We start from the raw sequence: 19,573 nt of genomic DNA, 5'->3' as shown, positions 1-19,573 counted from the left end.
GGTATTTATTTATTATATATAGTGTTATTTATCTTTAGGCAGGTATTAATCGTTCAAAATTGGAACGGATATGACTTCATTCCTTACGTTTGTGATGTTTTGACGTAAATACCTAATTCAGTAAAAGTATTGTGTGAAAATGAAATTTTGAAAACTGGACTTTATTCTTTATTTCTATAACTATATAAGCGTACTCGCTCTACACTATGACGTCGGTTGTGTGAGAATAGAGCGATTCAGATATGTTGGCCAGCTAAGAGGTGGCACATAAGATAGACATAGGTTGAATGGGTTCTAGAAACCAACAAGTTTCGTAATGTGTAGTTTGAAACAATAATGCATACCTATTTTTATGACGACCGTGTTTTTTTATATTAATTACCTATTTTTAGTTGTTTGTTTGTTTTTTTTTTATAAAACATAAAAACACTATATTATACCTTTCGATTATTTCGTCATTTCAAACTGCATCGGAGGTTTTATTTTTAGTTTAAACCTGACCTTTGACCTAAAAACAATATTTGCTTGGTTTTTTTTATTTTAGAACAAAGTAACATCGATTGTAGTCCGACAAATTTCGCAGCGAAAAATCGCCGGACAAAATCAATAATGTTAAAAATCGGTTAAAATAGAATTTGTCGAGTTTATTAAAACCAATTTACAGATGTATCGTTTCTTAATTATAAAAAATTTGACCATAGATGTTTGAGAAAAATATGTTTTAACACTCCACTCTACGTCTATCTGCAGTCTAATTTTTAGACCTTAAGCTTGTCTGTGTTGCGCACTAACATATTTGCAAATATTTTCCGATAAAATGAGTGTTTGCGTTAAATTGACCACTCTGTATATGGGTAAATTATCGATGGCGATATTCGAACCGAAAACTGTTTGAATAAAAAGACAAAACCGATAACAAAGAAATGCTTTTCAAAAAAAAAAACCCCTAATGATTTCTACAAAACGATATTCGACAATGGTTTTGTTTGACACCGCGACAACAACAACATCAGATGGGCTGAAGAGTCAAGGTTTAGCGATGGCGTCTGAAGAAAATATAAATATATATGTGGTAAGGTTAGGTCTTGATAAATGGTACATATATGTTATGGCCAGAGATTTAGTGCTCCAGTAGTTTTAAGTGGTAAAATAAGCTGAGAAGACAACAATGTCATAAGAATGTCCGAAGATGATCTCTATACTTGCCAAAAACATGTATAGTAATTAAATAAACAAACATAATTCATCAATATAAATTTAACGCAAAAAGTTATAGATTAACACTTAAGTAACATTCTTTGATAATGATTTATGAAAATATAAAATATTTTCAGCATTTTAACACAGTTGATTTTTTATATTATTCGTATAAAGCCGGGTGATCACCTATCCGGGTTCAAGCAGCAACGGCCACAGCTTAACCTCATGTGCCATGCGGCAGCAGAGGTGTACACTGCGCCACACCGCCCCGATATTTTATCTATTAATCATGGTGTTATCTTGCCGACATGCCTAGTTAATTTGCCATTGTTTTAACAAGTGGGACCTTTTATGGTTTTAATACACTAGGTCATTGCGTCTATACCCCCTCTGCATAGAAATTTTCGACGATAAAAATAAAATGGCCTAAAGGACCAGACAATCAAGTTCATTTATTTTACAAATGTATTATGTATATATGACGTATATAATTATCAGAAAAAAAAAAACAATGATGTACCCTTAAGTTGCAGTTTTGTGAATTGATAGTACAATATAAAGTGGGGGGGATATGCAATAACCTTGTACGTTTAATCCATGTGTGGTCTGAAGTATATCTCCTAGTGTTGCCGGTCGGGTTAGGCGTGACATATAAGTGTTCGCAGTTACGATACTCGTGTAAACCTCTTTTTTTTTTTACTATGTCGATTTTCTCGGAACCTGTTGAGAAATTGCGCGCTTTGCTGCGGACAATGGCGAACGCGATAATTCGGTATTTAACTGCGGTATTCCTGCCGCACGCCGGAGATCGCATAGTGCCCAAAAGAGTGAATTATCATTTCACCAGAGCTTGTAATTACCGTTGCGGTTTTTGTTTTCACACCGGCACAACGTCGTTCGTGTTGCCCGTCGAAGACGCCATGCGCGGGTTAGGACTGTTGAAAGACGCCGGAATGGAGAAAATCAATTTCTCCGGCGGCGAACCTTTTATCCACCAACGCGGTCGGTTCGTTGGCGAACTGGTCGCTTATTGTAAGCGCACGCTGGGTTTGGACAGCGTGTCGATCGTGAGCAACGGCGACGTCGAGTGCCTGGTGCCGGAAACGAATGCACTCATGAAAGACAGTTATCTTATCCTGGACGAGTACATGCGATTTTTGAACTGTCGCGGCGACGCAAAGGAACCGTCAAAGTCGATTCTGGACGTCGGCGTGAACAACGCACTCATGTTCTCGGGCTTTGACGAAAAGGCGTTTATTGAAAGGGGAGGGTTGTACGTGTGGAGTAAGCCTAAACAGTATAATAATTTGGATTGGTAATCGATTCATTTTTGTATTTTTTTTTTTTTTTGGTTTTGTTTTCAATATACAATGATCGATTTTTTTTTTATAATTTGCCCAATATTTGTACGTTGGTCACCTGAGAGGCCTCTGACTATCCAAGTCCGCTTTTTAGGAAAATGAGATTTTGTCGCTTGCTTATATCAAGTTATAAACTCTTGTGTATTTTGTTATGAGGATCTAAGTTCTATTGGTAATTATTTAGGAGTTACAAACGAGGAAGTAAATGGAGTACCTAATTGTTGTAAAACTAATTAAAAGTGGATCATATTATTAGCTTAAGTTTAAAATGTATTTTTGCTTCTCATGAAAAGTTTCATAAATGGACTTGGATTGTTATGCGTCTCAGATACAAAGCTTTAGAATGCAAACGACTGCCAAAATGTTTAAAACGCTAATCGATGCATTTAGTATTATTAGTTTTTATACGTTTCTCTTAGCTTATCAATTCAATGCTTGTATAATTATTTAGCATTATGTTTGTCATATGAATACCTTATTAATTAATAAAATATAAGAAATTCGACTTTTATTTTGTTTATAAATCGTTATATACTCTTTAATTTTTACATGTTATTCGAAATATTAAGTATGCAACACTGTTGTAATTGTGCTATTTAATTATTATGCTAAAGCCTACAATTTACAATAATTTGGCAAACACTGGTGTAACAAGAGTGTAATTACAAACAATCTAATAATTATTAGCAAGCAATTGAAGTAACAACTATACACATGTATAAAATTCGCTCGTACAGTATAAGAATATATTTCAGGTTTTGTTCTAAGGATGTAGACGTTGCGTAGATGTTTTGAATACATGTACCAGGGTCTCATGTGGCGTTATGATTGCAACAAAGTGCTCCCACGTTACACTGTGTGCCTGACGTTCAAACTTTATTAAGTTTAAACGTTATGAAGTATTCGTTTATTTTTAACATCGAGTTAGGTATAATATAATATATAGTAAGTTGTCTATCGCTGAAAACATAAGAAGGTTCTTTAATAGTTTAAACAAACTAATTAATAATAAATTGTGTCTTGAGATTATTCGATTTATATTAATATTTTTACAACTGTTTATTTCAATTTATCTAAGTAAAGGTTGCAAATATACCTATTTTTTCTAAATTGATGGTGACAAAAATGATTGATTACACCTATAGACTAACGATATTCAAGTTATTGCTAAGAGCCTTGCCCTTTCTTGCACTTAACAAAGTTGTCGAGTTATAAATACATTTCACGTATAATATAAACATTAAAAAATCAATTGTGTAGTATTTCGCTTACTTGTACAACAACATAATATATTATTGAATCTATTGCTCTGTTATAAACCTGAATACAACCATCATTCCATACAACCATTATGAATGAACGGTTTAATCGTGAAATAGTTATTTACACATCATAAAGCATTATATTTAAAATTAACAATATACTGTATTGGAATTCTGTTGCTTTGGCCTGAATATTAAAATGCCTAAATAAAAAAACAATAGTCAATAAAAATAATAGTTTGATTTGTAGATATGATATGAACTAGATTATAAAATGGCTTAGCTTCGATGCGAAACAGATGGTATTCAATTACAATGAACTATGAAGTGTGTTTTCTGATAATTGTTGATCAAGATGTAAATTGTAGTTTTATGAGAATTTAATAATTACAATTATCTAATATTATATTACAATAAAAATACCTTTTTGGCTCCTCGTCAAAGGAAAAATTGATAAATTGGTTGCAGAAAACACGAGTCACATTTTTTTTATAAAATTGAGTTTTTAATAGAAACATGGTCTAGCCATAGGTTTCTATCTGTTTTTATCAATTATCCAAAAGCTTAAAAAAAATGACTCGTGTCGTTTCTGCAATTAGGGATTCAAGTACCGAATAATTGAGTTATGAAAAACTGAATAGTACATTTTTTTAAACTTATTTTTGAGTTAACAAATTAATTTTTATAACTACATTTTTTTTCCGGGAATTGAAATTATCAGTTATATAATATTTTAAGACAAGTTATTGAAGAATAAAAGCAACTGATTACTGATGATTTTACTTAAATATACCCAACAACAAAAGTAAAATGTACAAAAAAAGTGTTTAACGTTTTAAAATGTTAAATAATTATGGAAATATTTCCAACCACGTGACAATATTATGTATAAATTATCTTAGAAAATATATAATACTTTGATAGAAACTTTACGTTTATAAAACTAATTTACTTAAATAATATTTCCTATTAAATCATTTGTAAATAATGAATATTGTCCTTAATATTGCTGTTTGAGTTATTACAGCACAGTATCTTATAGTCAAAAAAAATTATTACATTTTTATTGACTACTGAATATCAATATCACCAAATTAAAATATATGGATGATTAAACACTAAGAAAACCCCATAAAGTATTATTAATTCCAGTAAAAACAAAATAGTTGCATTAAATAATGTACATATTTGATTGTACATTGAATGTTAATGTATAATTTGTCTATTTGCAAAAAAAAAAAAATAGTTTGTACTATGATTTACATAACATCTAAATTATCAGTTTTATATTATGTTATAAACGTAGCAAAGGAGGAAGTTCTGTTGATTGGTTGGCTACGGTTGTAGGCGACACATACACGCAAGTGCCTTCCGAAGGGTTTGTAGCGAATATCACTTGGTTCAGTCTTTTTTCTTCGACGGATTTCTTCGAGTAAAATTGTTCTTTTATGAACTTTATAAAACTCTGTGCTTCGCTCGACGCTACTATCACAACAATACATCCCCCCCATCTGCAAAACAAACAAAGAGACACAATAATAATAATTCATGTTAGCTGAATAGCGAAATGTGCATAGGCATAATAAAGTTAGTCAACCCAGCTCCGGTGAGTTTGCACCCGTACGCTCCGCCTTGTAAGCACAGTTCGATCAACTCTTCTAGGTCCGGATGACTGCACTGGTACAGGTCACGCAGAGACGAATGACTCAAGTTCATGAGTTCTCCAAGTTTCGAAGCCGAGGCCGACGTTTCGCATTCCTCGCAGAATTGTTCCATTCGTTTGGCTTCTGTACACGTTTTAACCGTCAAAAAGGCGTAAAAAGGCAGAAAGTTCAGTACACACAAGCTAACCTTCGAAAACGTGTAGAGCCCTTTGGTGCAATGAAAATTCCGGTACTTGCCGCGTGTTGGGCGTTAGACTTAATCGATCCAGTTCGTCTCCCGAAACCGACAGCAAGTCGCAAACCTGCAAACACCAACGACACACGTTCATGTTTTACTTTCAAACCCGTAAAAAAGCGTTAAACCTCTTTTTTGGAATAACTGGCCACGTGCAAGTGCTGGTGAACCAACTCGATCATTTCGTCCAAGGTGTATCCCAGGTTCTTCTGGAGTCGCGACAACACGGTCAACTGTTTCCAATCGAGACCACGCTGCTTTGCGATAATCTGAAATGAGTTTGTACAGTTCATGTGTAAATAGAATCGTCTTATTTATCTTTGCCTTACACTCCCAACTACATGGGGTCGGCCACCCTAGTTCTACACCTCCACAGAGCTCGGTCTTCCTCTCTTTCCCTCTACGTTCATCTCCATAACAACTCTCACTGCCTTTGCCTCATAATATGACCGAACCATCTAACCTATTCTCTCTCGTTTTCCCACAATTGGTGCAACTCCTAGACTCGCCCCCTTATGTATTAATTTCTTAATCTATTCACCAAAGTATACTCTAGACCTAAAATGATTTTACCTGCGAGGCTAGTCGGCATTCCACAACTCGGGTGTTGAAATCGTTGGAAGCCGCTTTGTTTTTGGTAGCCAGACTCTGAGCTATGATGAACGTGGCGTCGCTAGGCAAGCGAAACTGTTTGATTGTCAACGGGTTGAAGTCTATGCGCGACGCGTAACCTAAAAAGTCAAAGAAAGATACGTAATTGAATTTAAGACATAAAATTGTTATAATAAAAAAGTAAACTTTTTTTGTTTTATTGGGATTTTGTATGTACGATTTATCTCAAAACATATTCTTTGTTAGATTTTACCTTGTTTAGCGTGTACGGCTATTGCTTGGTCCATACCACCACCGGCCGTGCCAATGTACCGCTCGCACTTGGCACTTATTTCTGCCAACTGATGCCTAGTGGTGGGCACCTGAAATTAAACAAGTATGTATAAAAACCATCTGCCTAGAGAGGGTTCAATATTACAAAATTATTTTTATGCGTATAAATTTTGTTTATACACTCGTTTGACGATAAATTAGTAGGAAAAAAATGTAAAATTATTTTTAATTATTCGTGTGTCATTTTTTTTTTTTGTATCAAAATAAACAAGTTCTACAAAAGAATATTGCACTAAAACGTCTTAGTTTTGACAAAAAAATTGCCTTTTTTTTTACTAATACTTTTAAAACTCCTACGCATAAACTATTTTTTAAGAAATTTTTTTTAATTACAAAACAAACTATATTCGCACCCCGTATCCAGCTAGGATGGCCGTTACAGCGGCAGTGACCAGTGCGCTCGAACTGCTTAGTCCAGAACTCTCTGGTATGTTACCCACGACGGCGAACACAAATCCAACGTCTTTTGGCGGCGTCCGCTGATTTTCTTTCATATATTCTTGAGCCCCTTTGACACCGCACAAAAAATAATTTGACCAACACGGACTTTTGCCCAATACGTCTGCACTGTAATTTTGTAAAGTTTCCAGTTACACATAGTTTTTTTTTTTTAATACTTATTGATTATATGTATTTTTTGTACACAATAAACATTTAAACGCTTATTGTGCAGCGATTGATTCGAGATTTACTTAATATCCGTTAAGTCGTGTACGACGTCTCGGTATTGTTCTGTGTTCAGATTTGTCAGCCGAATAGTGTTCTGACCGATTAACCTCTTGGCCGCCACTATGATGCACTGATCGATGGCCATGGGGAAAACCGAATACCCGCAGTAGTCGACGTGCTCCCCAATCAGGTTTACCCTGCCGGGTACTTTGACGTAGTACTCGGGTTGACCGACTTGAAATTTTTGGCAAAAGTAATTTTCCAATAACTGGACCGACGCATTTTCCGGTGCAGTTTCCTCGACGTTTCGGTGGTGTTCCATTTTTCTAATATTAAAAGTAATATGCTTTTAAATACAATCCAATGTATACACAATACAATCTATTATAAATTACAAAATGTCACTACCTACTTGAATGCAATTCCTGTAGATAACATGTTTATCTATTATTCCGGTTATTTACCGTCATTTAAACCAGAGGCGTACAATAACTGCGGTTCGACGTTTGATGAATTAACCAACAAAACGTTTTTGGAGTTAAAAGTATCTATACTCAATAATAAATACAACGTAGTGGCATGTATACCGTTGTATACATTTTACATAAAAAACAGCAAAATTATAAATATAAATAGTTTAGTTAATAATTATTAGCTACTGGACTATAGGAATTGGCGTATAAAATGTTTTATAAGTATTAGATCAACGTTATTTTAAAAAGGCAATTAGAAAATAATACACTTGTATAAATTATACAGTCAATCGATAACTTTATGCGTTCATATGACACTTGACTGGTATTACAAAAATTATATCATTAACGTTATCTTTTAAGTTTCAAATGATTTAACGACGAATATTATTATATTGCTCGTAATTTTAGCTAAATGTTATAAATTCGTTATTTCATTAAAATACATTGGTTATACCGACTAACTTTGTCTGGTTTGATCGTTGTTTTTTTACAATTAAAATGGAAAATAAACAATTAAAAAACATTTGAACTATTATGTGAGTAGTTGTAAACGAGACCAACGTTATTGACTAAAATTCACTTTATTTATATCACCTATACTTACCTAGGTAAGAATTTTGTAGGACGTTAGAATTTTAATTATAAACAAATCTATATTTATTAAAACACAAAAATTTGACAGTATTGCATACAAATAAATTATATATGTTAAATTTGTAAACTAAGTTTTAAATATAAAATTCGGGTCCTGCGGTTGCTTGAGAATACATTGTTGTTGATGTTTAATGTTAAAAATCAAGTTATGTCTATGACATTTGCAAGAAAGTCAATATTGTTTGTATTGCTTAAAATTTAGAGTTTATTCTTAGTAATATTATATTCTAAAACAAACTAAAAAACAACTATTCTGCTCTACCTGTCGAATTATCTTCATAAAGTACATGAGTATGAATAAAATTAAATAATTTAAAACTATGTAATTTAGAGCCTCGTCGAAGAAAGTTTTCCCCTCTCGTAACAAAGGAAATCAATTTTCCATTTTTTAAACTTTTAAACATATCTTAATTATACACCTAAACGAAATAAGGTTCTAGCACTATTTGTGATATCTGTTGATTGACAGTAAAAGGTATTAATTTCATAATATGTAAACAACAGCATTTTTAGTCCATTTTAGATCAACAATAATTGAAGGGTCCAGAGCAAGAATCAGGTATCTCCATATTTTTAAATTGTTTAGGACAGCCAAAAAAACATCCATTGTCTCATTTACCACCATTGACGGGAAAAAATGCCTCTTGTAATATCTTTGTAGGTAGTTGTCCGATTTTATTGTTTGATGCTCGAAAAGGTTATCCATTTTCACATGAACATTTTACCATAAAAAAACAATTTTTTATAAAAAGTGGAGATACTTGGTTCTTGCTCGGGACCCTTCAATTTGTCTATTGAACTACAAAGAGCACCTGTTAAAAGACTTTGTGATTTTAATATGTTTTCATACGGAGATATCACTTCCAACTAATACCTACCTAATAATAATATAAATGTAAAATAATATGCACTATAGCCACGTTAGGTGAAACAACAATAACAAATACATTTTTGAGGTAAAAAATAGTTTATCATTTAATAAGGTCGATAGAGTACAATGATAACACTTCCAAACAATTTAACCGGTTTTAATGATCATTTGTGTAGAGCCGCTTTTATCTTCTCCTATATTTACTAATTAAATACGAGGAATAATAATTATTAGTCAAAACGCTGTCTTTAAATTTCGTGCGCAAGTATGTCGAACTGTTAGTACACCAATGTATTTTTATTCAATCGACGATTAGCATTTAGCGATATCTTAATAATATAATTTACTTGAGAAAAGTGCTTAAATTAACATTGTAAATAGTAATAAGATTGCGGCTGTTCAACAGGCGAGTGCCGGTTTTTTAGCCGCCGAATTAATAATATAGATACGTCGTTTTAGACTCAAGTCATATGCGTCAACACTAGACAGTGAACACAATATGACAACAGTACAATCGTTTTTTTGCATTGCTTTCATTATTTTTTATGTGCGTTGCTATCGTAGTCTTACCGATAACGACGTTTGCGTCGGCCGCTATCGTTGTGTTTATAACGATGATAATAAATAAATAAATTATTATTTTTGAAAAAATTATAATAATAAGGTCATTGAGTACTCACGTGCAATACACGGGGGCGATGGCCGGCCGTTTGGGCTGTGCACGCAGGTCAGATGTGTTGTGAGAGAACGGAAACACTGACTGTAGTCGTATAGTCGCCATCAATACTACTATCGTCGCCGCTATGCTGTGCTGTGTTGTTCAGTGTAAAATCCGTTAGCGGGGCCAGAATACGAGCAGCAGCACAATGCAATATGGGTCCGACAGACTAAAATACAATAATTATAAAGGCAACTCCTTGTTACTTAAGTGGGCGCCACCGCCAAAATAATAATAATAATCAACATAAACGGTCGTCAGATTAAATAACATAGACAGCAAAAAATATTGTGAAAAATCAGTCAAATTTTAATAGCACAAATCAAATGTTTCCTTGGAAAATTCCTGATAATTCTCAGCCCATCGCTAAGGAGTAAAGTATAGGCAATTTTTTGAAAAATCTTAATTTAGAGCTTGAACTATATAGCCATACTATAACTTAATAATACAGTAATATGACGAAACTCTATTGATTGCCAATTCTTTTTCCAGGTTATCACAGTCATCGCTATAGGATAAATCCCAAATGTTTCCCCATCAAAACTGGAAAGTATGTATGAGGCCAGTATTAACAGTAGATTCACCAAATAGTCACAATCTATAGAGAAAAACTTTATCAATGAAATAGCGTTTTTTTTTATGTCTATACTTAATATTTGTTCATAAACAAATGAAAAAGGGAAGAAAAAATTAGTCTTTACAAATGAATAATTTCGATTGTGCTTAAATTATGAAAAAAAAACTAAAAACGCTTCCCCATACATAAAGTTCTTCTATGTAAATATTGTAAAATATAATTTCAAAAGTTTTGTGTGGTAAAAATTTGATTTGCCGCCAAAATGTAATTTCAAAAAATGTTTCATTCTATTCAAAAGTATATTATCACAATTTTTATTTTAATAAGTATTAATTATTATTTATTATAGATTTTAAAAAGCGGCAAAGTAATAACGGTTCTTAAACATGCACAATCATATATTTGTTACTGACATTTATTATTTATTGCTCATTAAAAAAAATAATTTTGTATCTGCTGTTTTAATAATAAAATAAATCAGTTACCGTTTCTATTGTAATTACTAATTAGGTATACCTACAATTTTGTTTTTAAAATCCTTCAACCGCAAAAAGAAAAATAAGATAAAACCCAATTGGTATGCCCAATAAATCTTATTGGGCATCGGTTATTGAAATTCATTCTAAACATACCACTATATGAAAACAATAATAATTCTACAAGATAAAAGTACAATTATGTTGTAAAATAATTGTATTAATATAGCAATTGCTATATCATCAAAAAGTTAATACTTGCGGAAAGGACCATCTTCAGTTCGTGTTTGGGATACATTGAATTTGATGGTTGAAATTATCATAACAGAAACCGGTTTTCATAGCACGTATGTACATTGTACATTATTTTGGATTGCGTGGCATGTTTTGTGCAAACCGAACAAAATACACAGGATAACAATTTTACAAGATTTATTTCAGTTCATATATTTTACTTTGATACGACTCATTTAAGATTTTGATTTTAGTTGGTCCAACTATGTATTTTTTTTCGCGATAGAGGTGGGCAAATTAGTATCCAAGTATTTGGGTCATTCCATTTGATACCAGCACAACAAAAATTGTGTTAATGTACCCATTTGAAATTATTTTTGTCACTCGGAAAAATTGAATGATATAAAATAAAAGAACATAATAATGAAACTTATTGTTTCTCTGTAGGTACTCGTTTTACTAATATATTATACAATTGTAAAAAAAAACAAATTACAATAAATAAGTAATTAATTATATCTTAATCAACGTGTAAAAAAATAAAAACAACAATAATAATAATATAATATAAATGTTATCTAAAACTTTTGTACAATTTAAATAATATGACAAACGATATCTTAACAGGTAGACACTGATGTTCAATGCAAATTACATGTTACATAATAGGTTAAGTCGTTTTTGTACAATATTATAATGTATTTCTGAAATTTTTGAAATTAAATATATCATAACGTTGTTATTTAACGACTGAATAACATTTTTATGCAATATTTAATTTTTTTTTTTTTACCTCAAAGGTCAACGTAGCATTCACTGTAGATGGTTAACAATTTTCAGCTAAAAACTCAGTCGGCCATCAAGTCGGATATGAACACAGTGGACAGAATTTGTTTACCGTGTTTAAGCAACAGTTCCTTGATAATGTCTTGGGCGATCGGAGTGACCATGTTCAAAACATATCTCTTGTTCGAGTTGAAGAAATACGAAGCGATTTCGACTGAGAAAATAAACGGTTTTTATTGAAAAAAAAACTTAACAAACCGTATCCAAAAGTTTCATAATAATTCAAAATAAAAACCAAACTATAATATTGTGTACGAGATAAATAGACAATCATAGTTATTGTTTCTACACATTTTAAAATAGAAAAACCTCTGGAAATACATAATGACGCAATATGTAGTTAGGTACAAACTATGTAGGCTATTATTATGAATCATATATTTAATTGTAATTGACACAGAACCCGTTTTAACCAATTACACTGAAAGCGATTTATACGCGTTAGTTTAAATAAATAAAACAATTTGGTCTGTTGACTGAAAGTAAACGTTTTCAAAGTAAACACAAATAGTTTTGTTGCTGATTATTGTTGACTGCGCGATAAGCTCGACGAGACTAAAAGAAAACGCCGACGATTATTAATTACCGTACAAATATACTAATAAAAACCGACAAAAAAAAAACGCAAGTAAAAAAACCTAATAGTGACTTAAAAAAAATATATATATTTTTTATTATTTTCAATTTCTCAACATAAATCAATATTTTTTTTTTATATCAATATGGACGGCGGCTTATAAATGAATTATGATACCGAAGTAGAATAGGAAGTTATTGGGAAATCATATATAAAAGTTAAACTCACCGAAAGCCGGGTTGTCCGTTTCGATAACACGAATGTCGACGTCTTCAAGATGTAGTTCAAGATCTATACCGATCAATTTCAATTTATCACCGTCAATTTCGGTACTTGCGTGCAACATAACTGCAATGCGATCTGAAAAAAGTTTAAACGTTGCCATATCATGCATATTTGAATTTTGATTGAATTATATGATTTACTTATAAGCTATCCAAAAAAAAAAAAAAAAATATATTTAGTTTTTCATTAATTTTATTCGAATGTTGGAATTTTTATAGACTCTTCTATGGGTTTTATTAATTTTTTAAACACTATTTGTACGTGCAAACTAATATTTCTATATATATATATATATATACATATATATAATATTCCTAATTATATCCATGTACAATAGTAAATAATAGGTTGCAGTTATTTTATTTATCCTCTTTAACTTACTATCTTCTATGGATCTTAATGACCCTAACTCCTAAATTGTCTTAACTCTCGTTCCGGGTAGTTGTAAAAATTGTATTTTGTTATATTGAAAACGAAAGACTTACCTATTTTTCCTTCACACTTCCCACTTCCGGATAGGGCCGTTTTCAAAGTTTTTGCTGAAGCGTTCAAACTGAAGTCGGTGGTGTAAGTGATTTGTGGAATGTTTGCAATTGCTTCCAATATCATTTGCTGTGCGTTCGATCTGAGAAAAATTAAATATTGAATAGTTTTTTTTTTATTGCTGTGGCTTAACCTAACCACATAGTAATATTTTTTAAAACAATACTTCAACGATTTGATCGTCATCGAACCGATTCCCTTAGCCTTCAAATTCAGCAAATCTCCTTTTACTTTAAAACCGCGCACGTCTCTTTCTATAGGCACCCGAGAGATGTGTACCGGATCAAGAGACGGTAAGTTCAGCTCCGGGTTGCCTGCAAACAGAATATAAAACGAGAATCTATCAGCTATGTGATTTCAAAAATAGTTCAGCTGTACTATTGTAAAACCGTGTACGAATCGGTTACCTTGCATAAGATACGGTTTTGCTTGTTTCAGCATGTTCAACAAGCATTCGTCCAAACCCGCTGGGTCGTTCTTTTTACACTTTTGTAATCCGTCTGGGAGAGAATCATAAAAATTAGATTGCTTTTTTTTTTTTTTTTATTTCATATTTAGACGGTTTGTATTGGACTTACCGATTTGAGTCTTTCCCGTTGTGCTGCCCGGTGAAAAACAACATAGCGCAAACGCGATGAAGAACCTCGATGTGTACATAGTTAGGCAGTCGATTCTTGTGTATTCTATAAGAGGTCCAAATCCAAAATGACCCGTACTTACTATTTATGACCCGTAATGATTCGAAACGCTATTTATAAAAACAGGGTCGTTTTAATGTGATTTGCGAACAAGCGCTAACGACTTGTAAGTTTGCCGTTTCACCCAACCGTAAGCCACCGGATGCTCACTAATGCTCGGTCAATTTCGCAATGTCACACACACAAGCATTTAACAATAATTATTATTATATAATACGAATTAATTAAAACCCAATAAGGTTCGTTCCCGATTGACATATTACACAAACCTATTATGTACTATTTCATACATGTAACAGCTAATATACAGTTCACTATGTGTTATGCAGACTAAAAGAGCTCAATAAAAGTCCAAGTTAACGTCGAGGATGTCTTATCTCAATTATGTTCGGAAAACTGTAACTGAGTATAGTAAATTTACATTTAAAATTATGTAATACATTTGAATTTGTGGGATAACAACAAATTATGAGAAAAAAAATTACTAGTTCTAGTAATACTATTTGAAAATTAACGAATAAAATATTATCTTTTTGATTCCAGCAGTACATTATTTTATTTGCTTTATATTTTATTCGTTATTTATTTTTCTCAACTCTGCTTCAGGATTTTCAGGTTGTTCTTTACTATAAAAATACTTAGTAGTGAGTAAAAAGAGTGTAGAAGGCAACGGGAAACCACTGCATTAATTTTCCCAAATATCAAGCAATGAAGGTTAAACATCAGAGAACAATGGAGAACCAGATTTGCAACGACAAGACAAGGCCTTGTAGTAGTAGAGAAGAAGAAGAAGAAGTGAGTAAAAAACCTTTTTGCATCCAAAAATACAATAAATACACGATAACAGTAAAATATATTTTTTAAAAACGTTTTATTAGAGTTATTGAACTTTAAATTTATATATATATATATATATATTAGTAGATTCATTAGTTATTTAAATATTACCTACTGTAGATTTACAGTGGTAAAAGGTGTACACAGGTATGTAGATTACATTAGCTGTTTTAGAGCAAAAAACCCGGTCCTTGGGATTGAACATGTCTTCTACCGTTTCTGTATTGTAAATAAACTACAACCACTTATAAGTGTAAACCACTGAGGTTATCAGCGATTTGCCGCAAGTGTTTGTTATTGGGCTGACGAATGTTTGACTGGAGTAAATAAAGGAAGTTGAGCACGGAATAGGATAAAGAAAAAGTAGCAGTAAAATGTGGGCTTGAACCTACTATATAAGTACCCGTTGAATAATAATGCCGTTACATTACATTTTTTAGTTGGTCCGAGTTCACGGTTAGAGCTTTTTACAATTTCAAAATCATGTTGAAACGTTTCTTGTCCGTTTCGTTTTTGGCGTTTTTGGCTTTGGCCGCCGACAACGACAACGCACTATTATTGTCTGGCGAACGGGAAGCAAAAGGTAGTTATAGATCTTCTTTTAGTTTCTTGTATTTTTGTTGTTTTTTTCTGAGTGCTGAGAAGTTTTTTATTTTAGCTTGGAACATGCTGGACGGATCGAAGCGCTCTTGTATGGGATATAACGGCAAACCAGGAGTGTGTATGGGCCAAGACCAATGTTCGGATATCAAAGGGAAAACTGTAGGAAGGTGTTTCCCTTTCGATTCTTGTTGTTCGGGTAAACTATTACACGCATACGACTATAAAATAGAGAAAATTACAAAAATTAAATAACGGTTGACTAAAACAAAATCGTTTTAGTGAATTTGTTGTGTTTAGCACTTATACCAATTGTTATTTTGAGAATTATAATAATAATTATGAAAATAATATACATTTCGTACATATTTAGATTTAAATAAATTTTTTTTTAATAACTTAAACTTCATTGTAAACTTTATTAGTACAATAAGTAGGAATATTTAACGACAGCCAATTGTTTAGTTAGCCTATGGCAGCATCTGTTTACGTTTTTGGCTATTTTTATATATATATTAAGAATATGTCTGCATTATAGCCCAGTTTAACTCTTGCGGCGGATATTCGGGTGCGAGCACTTCGTACTTTCAAAATCCAGAGGCGTTCCAAAACACTTGTACGTATAAAGTAAACGTCAGGAGGAACGTGTGCCAACTTAGGTGAGTGTCTTTGTATATAATTGCATGTCCGGTCAATTTCATATTAATGCTTTGCAACGTTCATCGGTGTACAGAATCGACTTTGAAAGATTTTCGCTGAGTCAACCGACCAGGCCCGACAACAGCTCGGCGTATCAATGCGAAACCGACCAATTTACTTTGGTCGTCAACGACAACACCAAAATTTCCGTGCCCGTTTTGTGCGGCGAAAACACCGGTCAACATGGTAAATAGATAATATATACATACTTAAGCTTAGCCAGAGCCGGGGCAGTTGCCCACTCCCCCCTTTAAACTCTGCTGTGGCAGCCGTTATGGTCTATGCCCCGGGTAAGGTAATTTTTTTTCAACCGTACTCTGTGCGGAAGCCGAAAGGGTTTTGAACGGTTTGAACTTGCCAAAGTGAATAACACCATTAATTATTGCGATTAATTTTGTTAACGTTCAGTTTACGTGCCGATCGAACAAAAGTGGACGACGTCAGACCTGAACAACAATAACAACAGAGATAAATCGCACGTGACTCTCAAGTTCCAGCTGACCGCCCGAGACGAGGACAGCGTCGATCCGGAACCGTCGTGGAAACTTAAGATATCGCAGTTGGAATGCCAACCGAATTCGATGAACTGGTGGAAGATCAAGGAAATAGCGCGCCAAGTCTGGGACTGGGACGACGAAGAAGACAAAGACGCGTCCAGACCCAAGTACAGTCCGGGTAAGCTTTCGCTGTAGTTTATGTTTTGTACAAGTCACAGTGTACTTGCTAAGTATGCCTACCTAAGCACACGTTAAAACGTTACAGCCCCCGACGGATGTCTGCAATACTTCACCGACAAAACCGGTACGTTTGAAAGCTTCAACTACAACAAAGGAATGGGACACTACATGGGTGATTTGAATTATGCGGTTTGCTTCAAACGGTATTCGGATACTTGCGGTATAAGGTAAGCACGACATTTTTAAAGTGTTAGGTTTTACTGTTTATTTCTTCTTAATTTTCCCAATTTACCAAATACATGGCTTTTGGACAGCTAAACCGATTTTTTTTGGGAAACAAGTTAAACTCTTTTTGGCCATAGGTTCAAGCCGGTGAAATTCCAATTAGCCTACAACGGTAAACAGGCGAATGCTATGGATCGCGACTGCGACACAATGGTCACGGCTGATCCAGTTACAACAGTAGCTCCTTCTACAGCTGCTCCTTCTACAGCGGCTCCGTCTACAGCTGGTCCTTCTACAGCTGCTCCTTCCGGTAGGTCAGAAAGAAGATGGGCCAGAGCTGCGGCCGATGCCAACGAAGACGGAGTGTCCAAAGATTACTTGCTTATACCGGACGGTCGAACGTCCACCGGATTGTACGGATCCAAGTACTGCGACAGCTTGTCGAGCAGCACCACAGTGACAGGTAAACAATGTCGCATTCATTTAACGGTTATATAAAATAGTTAAGCTAAACACAAAAAATTTAATTTTGGAAATTCGACACATTTATTTTTACTGAATTTTTCAATTTCCAGTCAAATCGCAAGGGCCCTTGGCAGTGTCGTTTGTGAGCGATAACATCGTTGATCCCGCAGTGGACGTCGAAAAAGGATTCAAAATCGGTTATTCGTTGATCAACTCGGGTTGTTGAGGTGCCACGTCCCCGGTCGACTATTTATTTATTTATTTTAAACGCACATAAGCGGTTATTTTTTGTACAACTAGAATAATGCGACCTATTATATTTTACACAAAACCTTCTGTTTATGAGCGGCAAAATTAAAAAAAAAAAAAAATGTTTTTTATGAGTTTTATTTAAAACGTTTCTCTTGTAATACTAGAGAACATATTTATTAAATAATATATTAATTCATTTATAGTATACATTTTGATCATGTTCGTATTGTTTCAAATATTAGTTCTATACTTTGGTTTGGTTCATTCGGTTAAACATTGTACGTTAACAGAGACTCTACTGTATAAAATAAAACTCTATATAACAATAATATACCTAATTAATAGAAAAAAGAAATATTAGTAATTATAAAAGATTCAACAATTATTAAACTTAGTGGAAAATAACATTTCGATCTTTGTTGAAAGGAGCAATTTCCATTTCATAACAAACAGTTCAGTTTGTTAGGTTGCATAAACGTCTTCTTATATCTCTCATTATAATTTATTTGAACTACGCACGATGGATTATGTAAAAACGTTGTCGATACGATTGCCATTTAGTTAAAGTACAGTGTACGAATTGAAAATCATATTGACTTTTAAATTATTTTTTAAATGACAGTAAAGTTCCGAAATATACAAAAAAGAACACCAGACAATCAGTGAAACGAATAACAATCAATATACGTCCAATGAAATATATTTTAAGCGAATAAGAAAAAAAAATTGTTAATTTAACCAATGAGTTAATAAAATAAATTGTTGATTTTACACTACATGTTAATACATTTAACGATTAAGAATTTCTTTGAAACAACAATGGTTTCAATATTTGAATTATTTAAGTATGACAATCGCTTATTATTTGCGGAGATAAAAACAATATCTTTAGTACAACACTATTAAAATGAATAGCTTTATTCCCGAACATTTTGTTAATTTTATTAATTAGTTTTGAAAAAAATTAAATACTGGCGCAATCATAATATAATATACATAAAATACTTTCTCATCTTCGAGTTTAAGCTAAGTAACATTTATTGTTTTTTTTATGTCATTAAATTGTTGGAGCTGTTTTTTGGTTGTTATTAAATAGAAAATTCTTCCACATTTTTTATACCGATGTCATAATATATTGTACATCTACTTCGTATGACAAGTAGAACATTATTTAAAATCTACAGCAGATATAAATATGAAAATATTAAAAATATTGAAAAGCTCTTACATTAAGCAATTATTTTAGTAATTATTGTTCTTGAAGTAACAGCGATTAAGTTTAAAATAAATGTCCGGTCGTTCGAACTATAACAATAGCACCTAAATAGCAAACGAAAGCAAAACAAATCCATTCTGATGAATTTTTAGTAGAAAGTCCGATACAGAGGAACATCAAGCGGTTCAAAGTCATGTAATTAACATAAGAAATTGTTTTATAATGCCTTAGTTTGATGTGGTTTTCATGAATATTTTTACTGTACTGTTGTATCAGGGCGAATAATAATGATTAAACATTTTATGCATACA

The 19,573-nt window shown here is 32.8% G+C and overlaps 4 protein-coding genes and 1 long non-coding RNA gene across 8 annotated transcripts; 3 read left to right on the top strand and 2 right to left on the bottom strand.

Moving 5' to 3' along the window:
- Positions 1-1,836: 1,836 nt before the first annotated feature.
- LOC126840780 (radical S-adenosyl methionine domain-containing protein 2-like) lies at positions 1,837-3,030 on the top strand. Its single transcript, XM_050576720.1, has one exon. The coding sequence runs from the start codon at positions 1,902-1,904 to the stop codon at positions 2,517-2,519; it is 618 nt and encodes a 205-aa protein (XP_050432677.1). The 5' UTR covers positions 1,837-1,901; the 3' UTR covers positions 2,520-3,030.
- A 1,819-nt stretch (positions 3,031-4,849) lies between these two features.
- On the bottom strand, positions 4,850-10,161 carry LOC126840864 (N-acetylgalactosamine kinase). 3 transcript variants are annotated; one of them, XM_050576845.1, is made up of 9 exons: positions 10,018-10,161; positions 7,360-7,662; positions 7,021-7,234; positions 6,588-6,696; positions 6,296-6,453; positions 5,851-5,991; positions 5,675-5,789; positions 5,421-5,610; positions 4,850-5,334 (listed from the first exon to the last, which is right to left on the bottom strand). In XM_050576845.1, the coding sequence occupies exons 1-9, from the start codon at positions 10,116-10,118 to the stop codon at positions 5,118-5,120; spliced, it is 1,548 nt and encodes a 515-aa protein (XP_050432802.1). In that variant the 5' UTR covers positions 10,119-10,161; the 3' UTR covers positions 4,850-5,117. The 3 variants fall into 3 exon arrangements, with proteins under 3 accessions (XP_050432802.1, XP_050432803.1, XP_050432804.1); XM_050576846.1 differs by lacking the exon at positions 10,018-10,161 and adding an exon at positions 7,749-10,006; XM_050576847.1 differs by lacking the exon at positions 10,018-10,161 and adding an exon at positions 7,745-10,005 and having other exon boundaries at positions 4,852-5,334.
- On the top strand, positions 10,006-12,624 carry LOC126840866 (uncharacterized). Of its 2 annotated transcripts, none has more exons than XR_007686105.1 (3): positions 10,006-10,428; positions 10,548-10,605; positions 12,183-12,624. It is a non-coding gene; the product is annotated as an uncharacterized LOC126840866 (long non-coding RNA). The 2 variants fall into 2 exon arrangements; XR_007686106.1 differs by lacking the exon at positions 12,183-12,624 and adding an exon at positions 10,982-11,089.
- On the bottom strand, positions 12,032-14,349 carry LOC126840865 (uncharacterized). The gene is made up of 6 exons (XM_050576848.1): positions 14,172-14,349; positions 14,001-14,093; positions 13,760-13,907; positions 13,536-13,675; positions 12,994-13,125; positions 12,032-12,342 (listed from the first exon to the last, which is right to left on the bottom strand). The coding sequence occupies exons 1-6, from the start codon at positions 14,248-14,250 to the stop codon at positions 12,191-12,193; spliced, it is 744 nt and encodes a 247-aa protein (XP_050432805.1). The 5' UTR covers positions 14,251-14,349; the 3' UTR covers positions 12,032-12,190.
- A 1,198-nt stretch (positions 14,350-15,547) lies between these two features.
- Positions 15,548-18,253, top strand: LOC126840591 (uncharacterized). Its single transcript, XM_050576442.1, has 8 exons — positions 15,548-15,711; positions 15,787-15,927; positions 16,267-16,387; positions 16,462-16,613; positions 16,836-17,102; positions 17,190-17,331; positions 17,467-17,792; positions 17,905-18,253. Exons 1-8 carry the CDS (start codon positions 15,612-15,614, stop codon positions 18,018-18,020), a joined length of 1,365 nt encoding a protein of 454 aa, XP_050432399.1. The 5' UTR covers positions 15,548-15,611; the 3' UTR covers positions 18,021-18,253.
- The last annotated feature ends 1,320 nt before the right edge of the window (positions 18,254-19,573 follow it).

Source organism: Adelges cooleyi, unplaced genomic scaffold (genome assembly GCF_023614345.1).
Source record: "Adelges cooleyi isolate 19-005CV unplaced genomic scaffold, UGA_ACOO_1.1 ACOO_flye_CR_arks_rails_tigmint_CR_PRNA_376, whole genome shotgun sequence".
NCBI classification, from domain to species: domain Eukaryota; kingdom Metazoa; phylum Arthropoda; class Insecta; order Hemiptera; family Adelgidae; genus Adelges; species Adelges cooleyi.
This window is presented reverse-complemented; position numbering and strand designations above follow the sequence as displayed.

Coding starts and splice junctions, on each gene's coding strand:
- LOC126840865 (XM_050576848.1), bottom strand. CDS start 14,250: ATGTACACATCGAGGTTCTTCATCGCGTTTGCGCTATGTTGTTTTTCA. Junction 13,676..13,759: donor ATGACGATCAAATCGTTGAA/GTATTGTTTTAA, acceptor AATTTTTCTCAG/ATCGAACGCACAGCAAATGA. Junction 13,126..13,535: donor GAAGTGTGAAGGAAAAATAG/GTAAGTCTTTCG, acceptor AACTTTTTTCAG/ATCGCATTGCAGTTATGTTG.
- LOC126840591 (XM_050576442.1), top strand. CDS start 15,612: ATGTTGAAACGTTTCTTGTCCGTTTCGTTTTTGGCGTTTTTGGCTTTG. Junction 15,928..16,266: donor TTTCGATTCTTGTTGTTCGG/GTAAACTATTAC, acceptor TCTGCATTATAG/CCCAGTTTAACTCTTGCGGC. Junction 16,388..16,461: donor AGGAACGTGTGCCAACTTAG/GTGAGTGTCTTT, acceptor ATCGGTGTACAG/AATCGACTTTGAAAGATTTT.
- LOC126840780 (XM_050576720.1), top strand. CDS start 1,902: ATGTCGATTTTCTCGGAACCTGTTGAGAAATTGCGCGCTTTGCTGCGG.
- LOC126840864 (XM_050576845.1), bottom strand. CDS start 10,118: ATGGCGACTATACGACTACAGTCAGTGTTTCCGTTCTCTCACAACACA. Junction 5,992..6,295: donor AATGCCGACTAGCCTCGCAG/GTAAAATCATTT, acceptor AACTCATTTCAG/ATTATCGCAAAGCAGCGTGG. Junction 5,611..5,674: donor GGCTCTACACGTTTTCGAAG/GTTAGCTTGTGT, acceptor AAACGTGTACAG/AAGCCAAACGAATGGAACAA.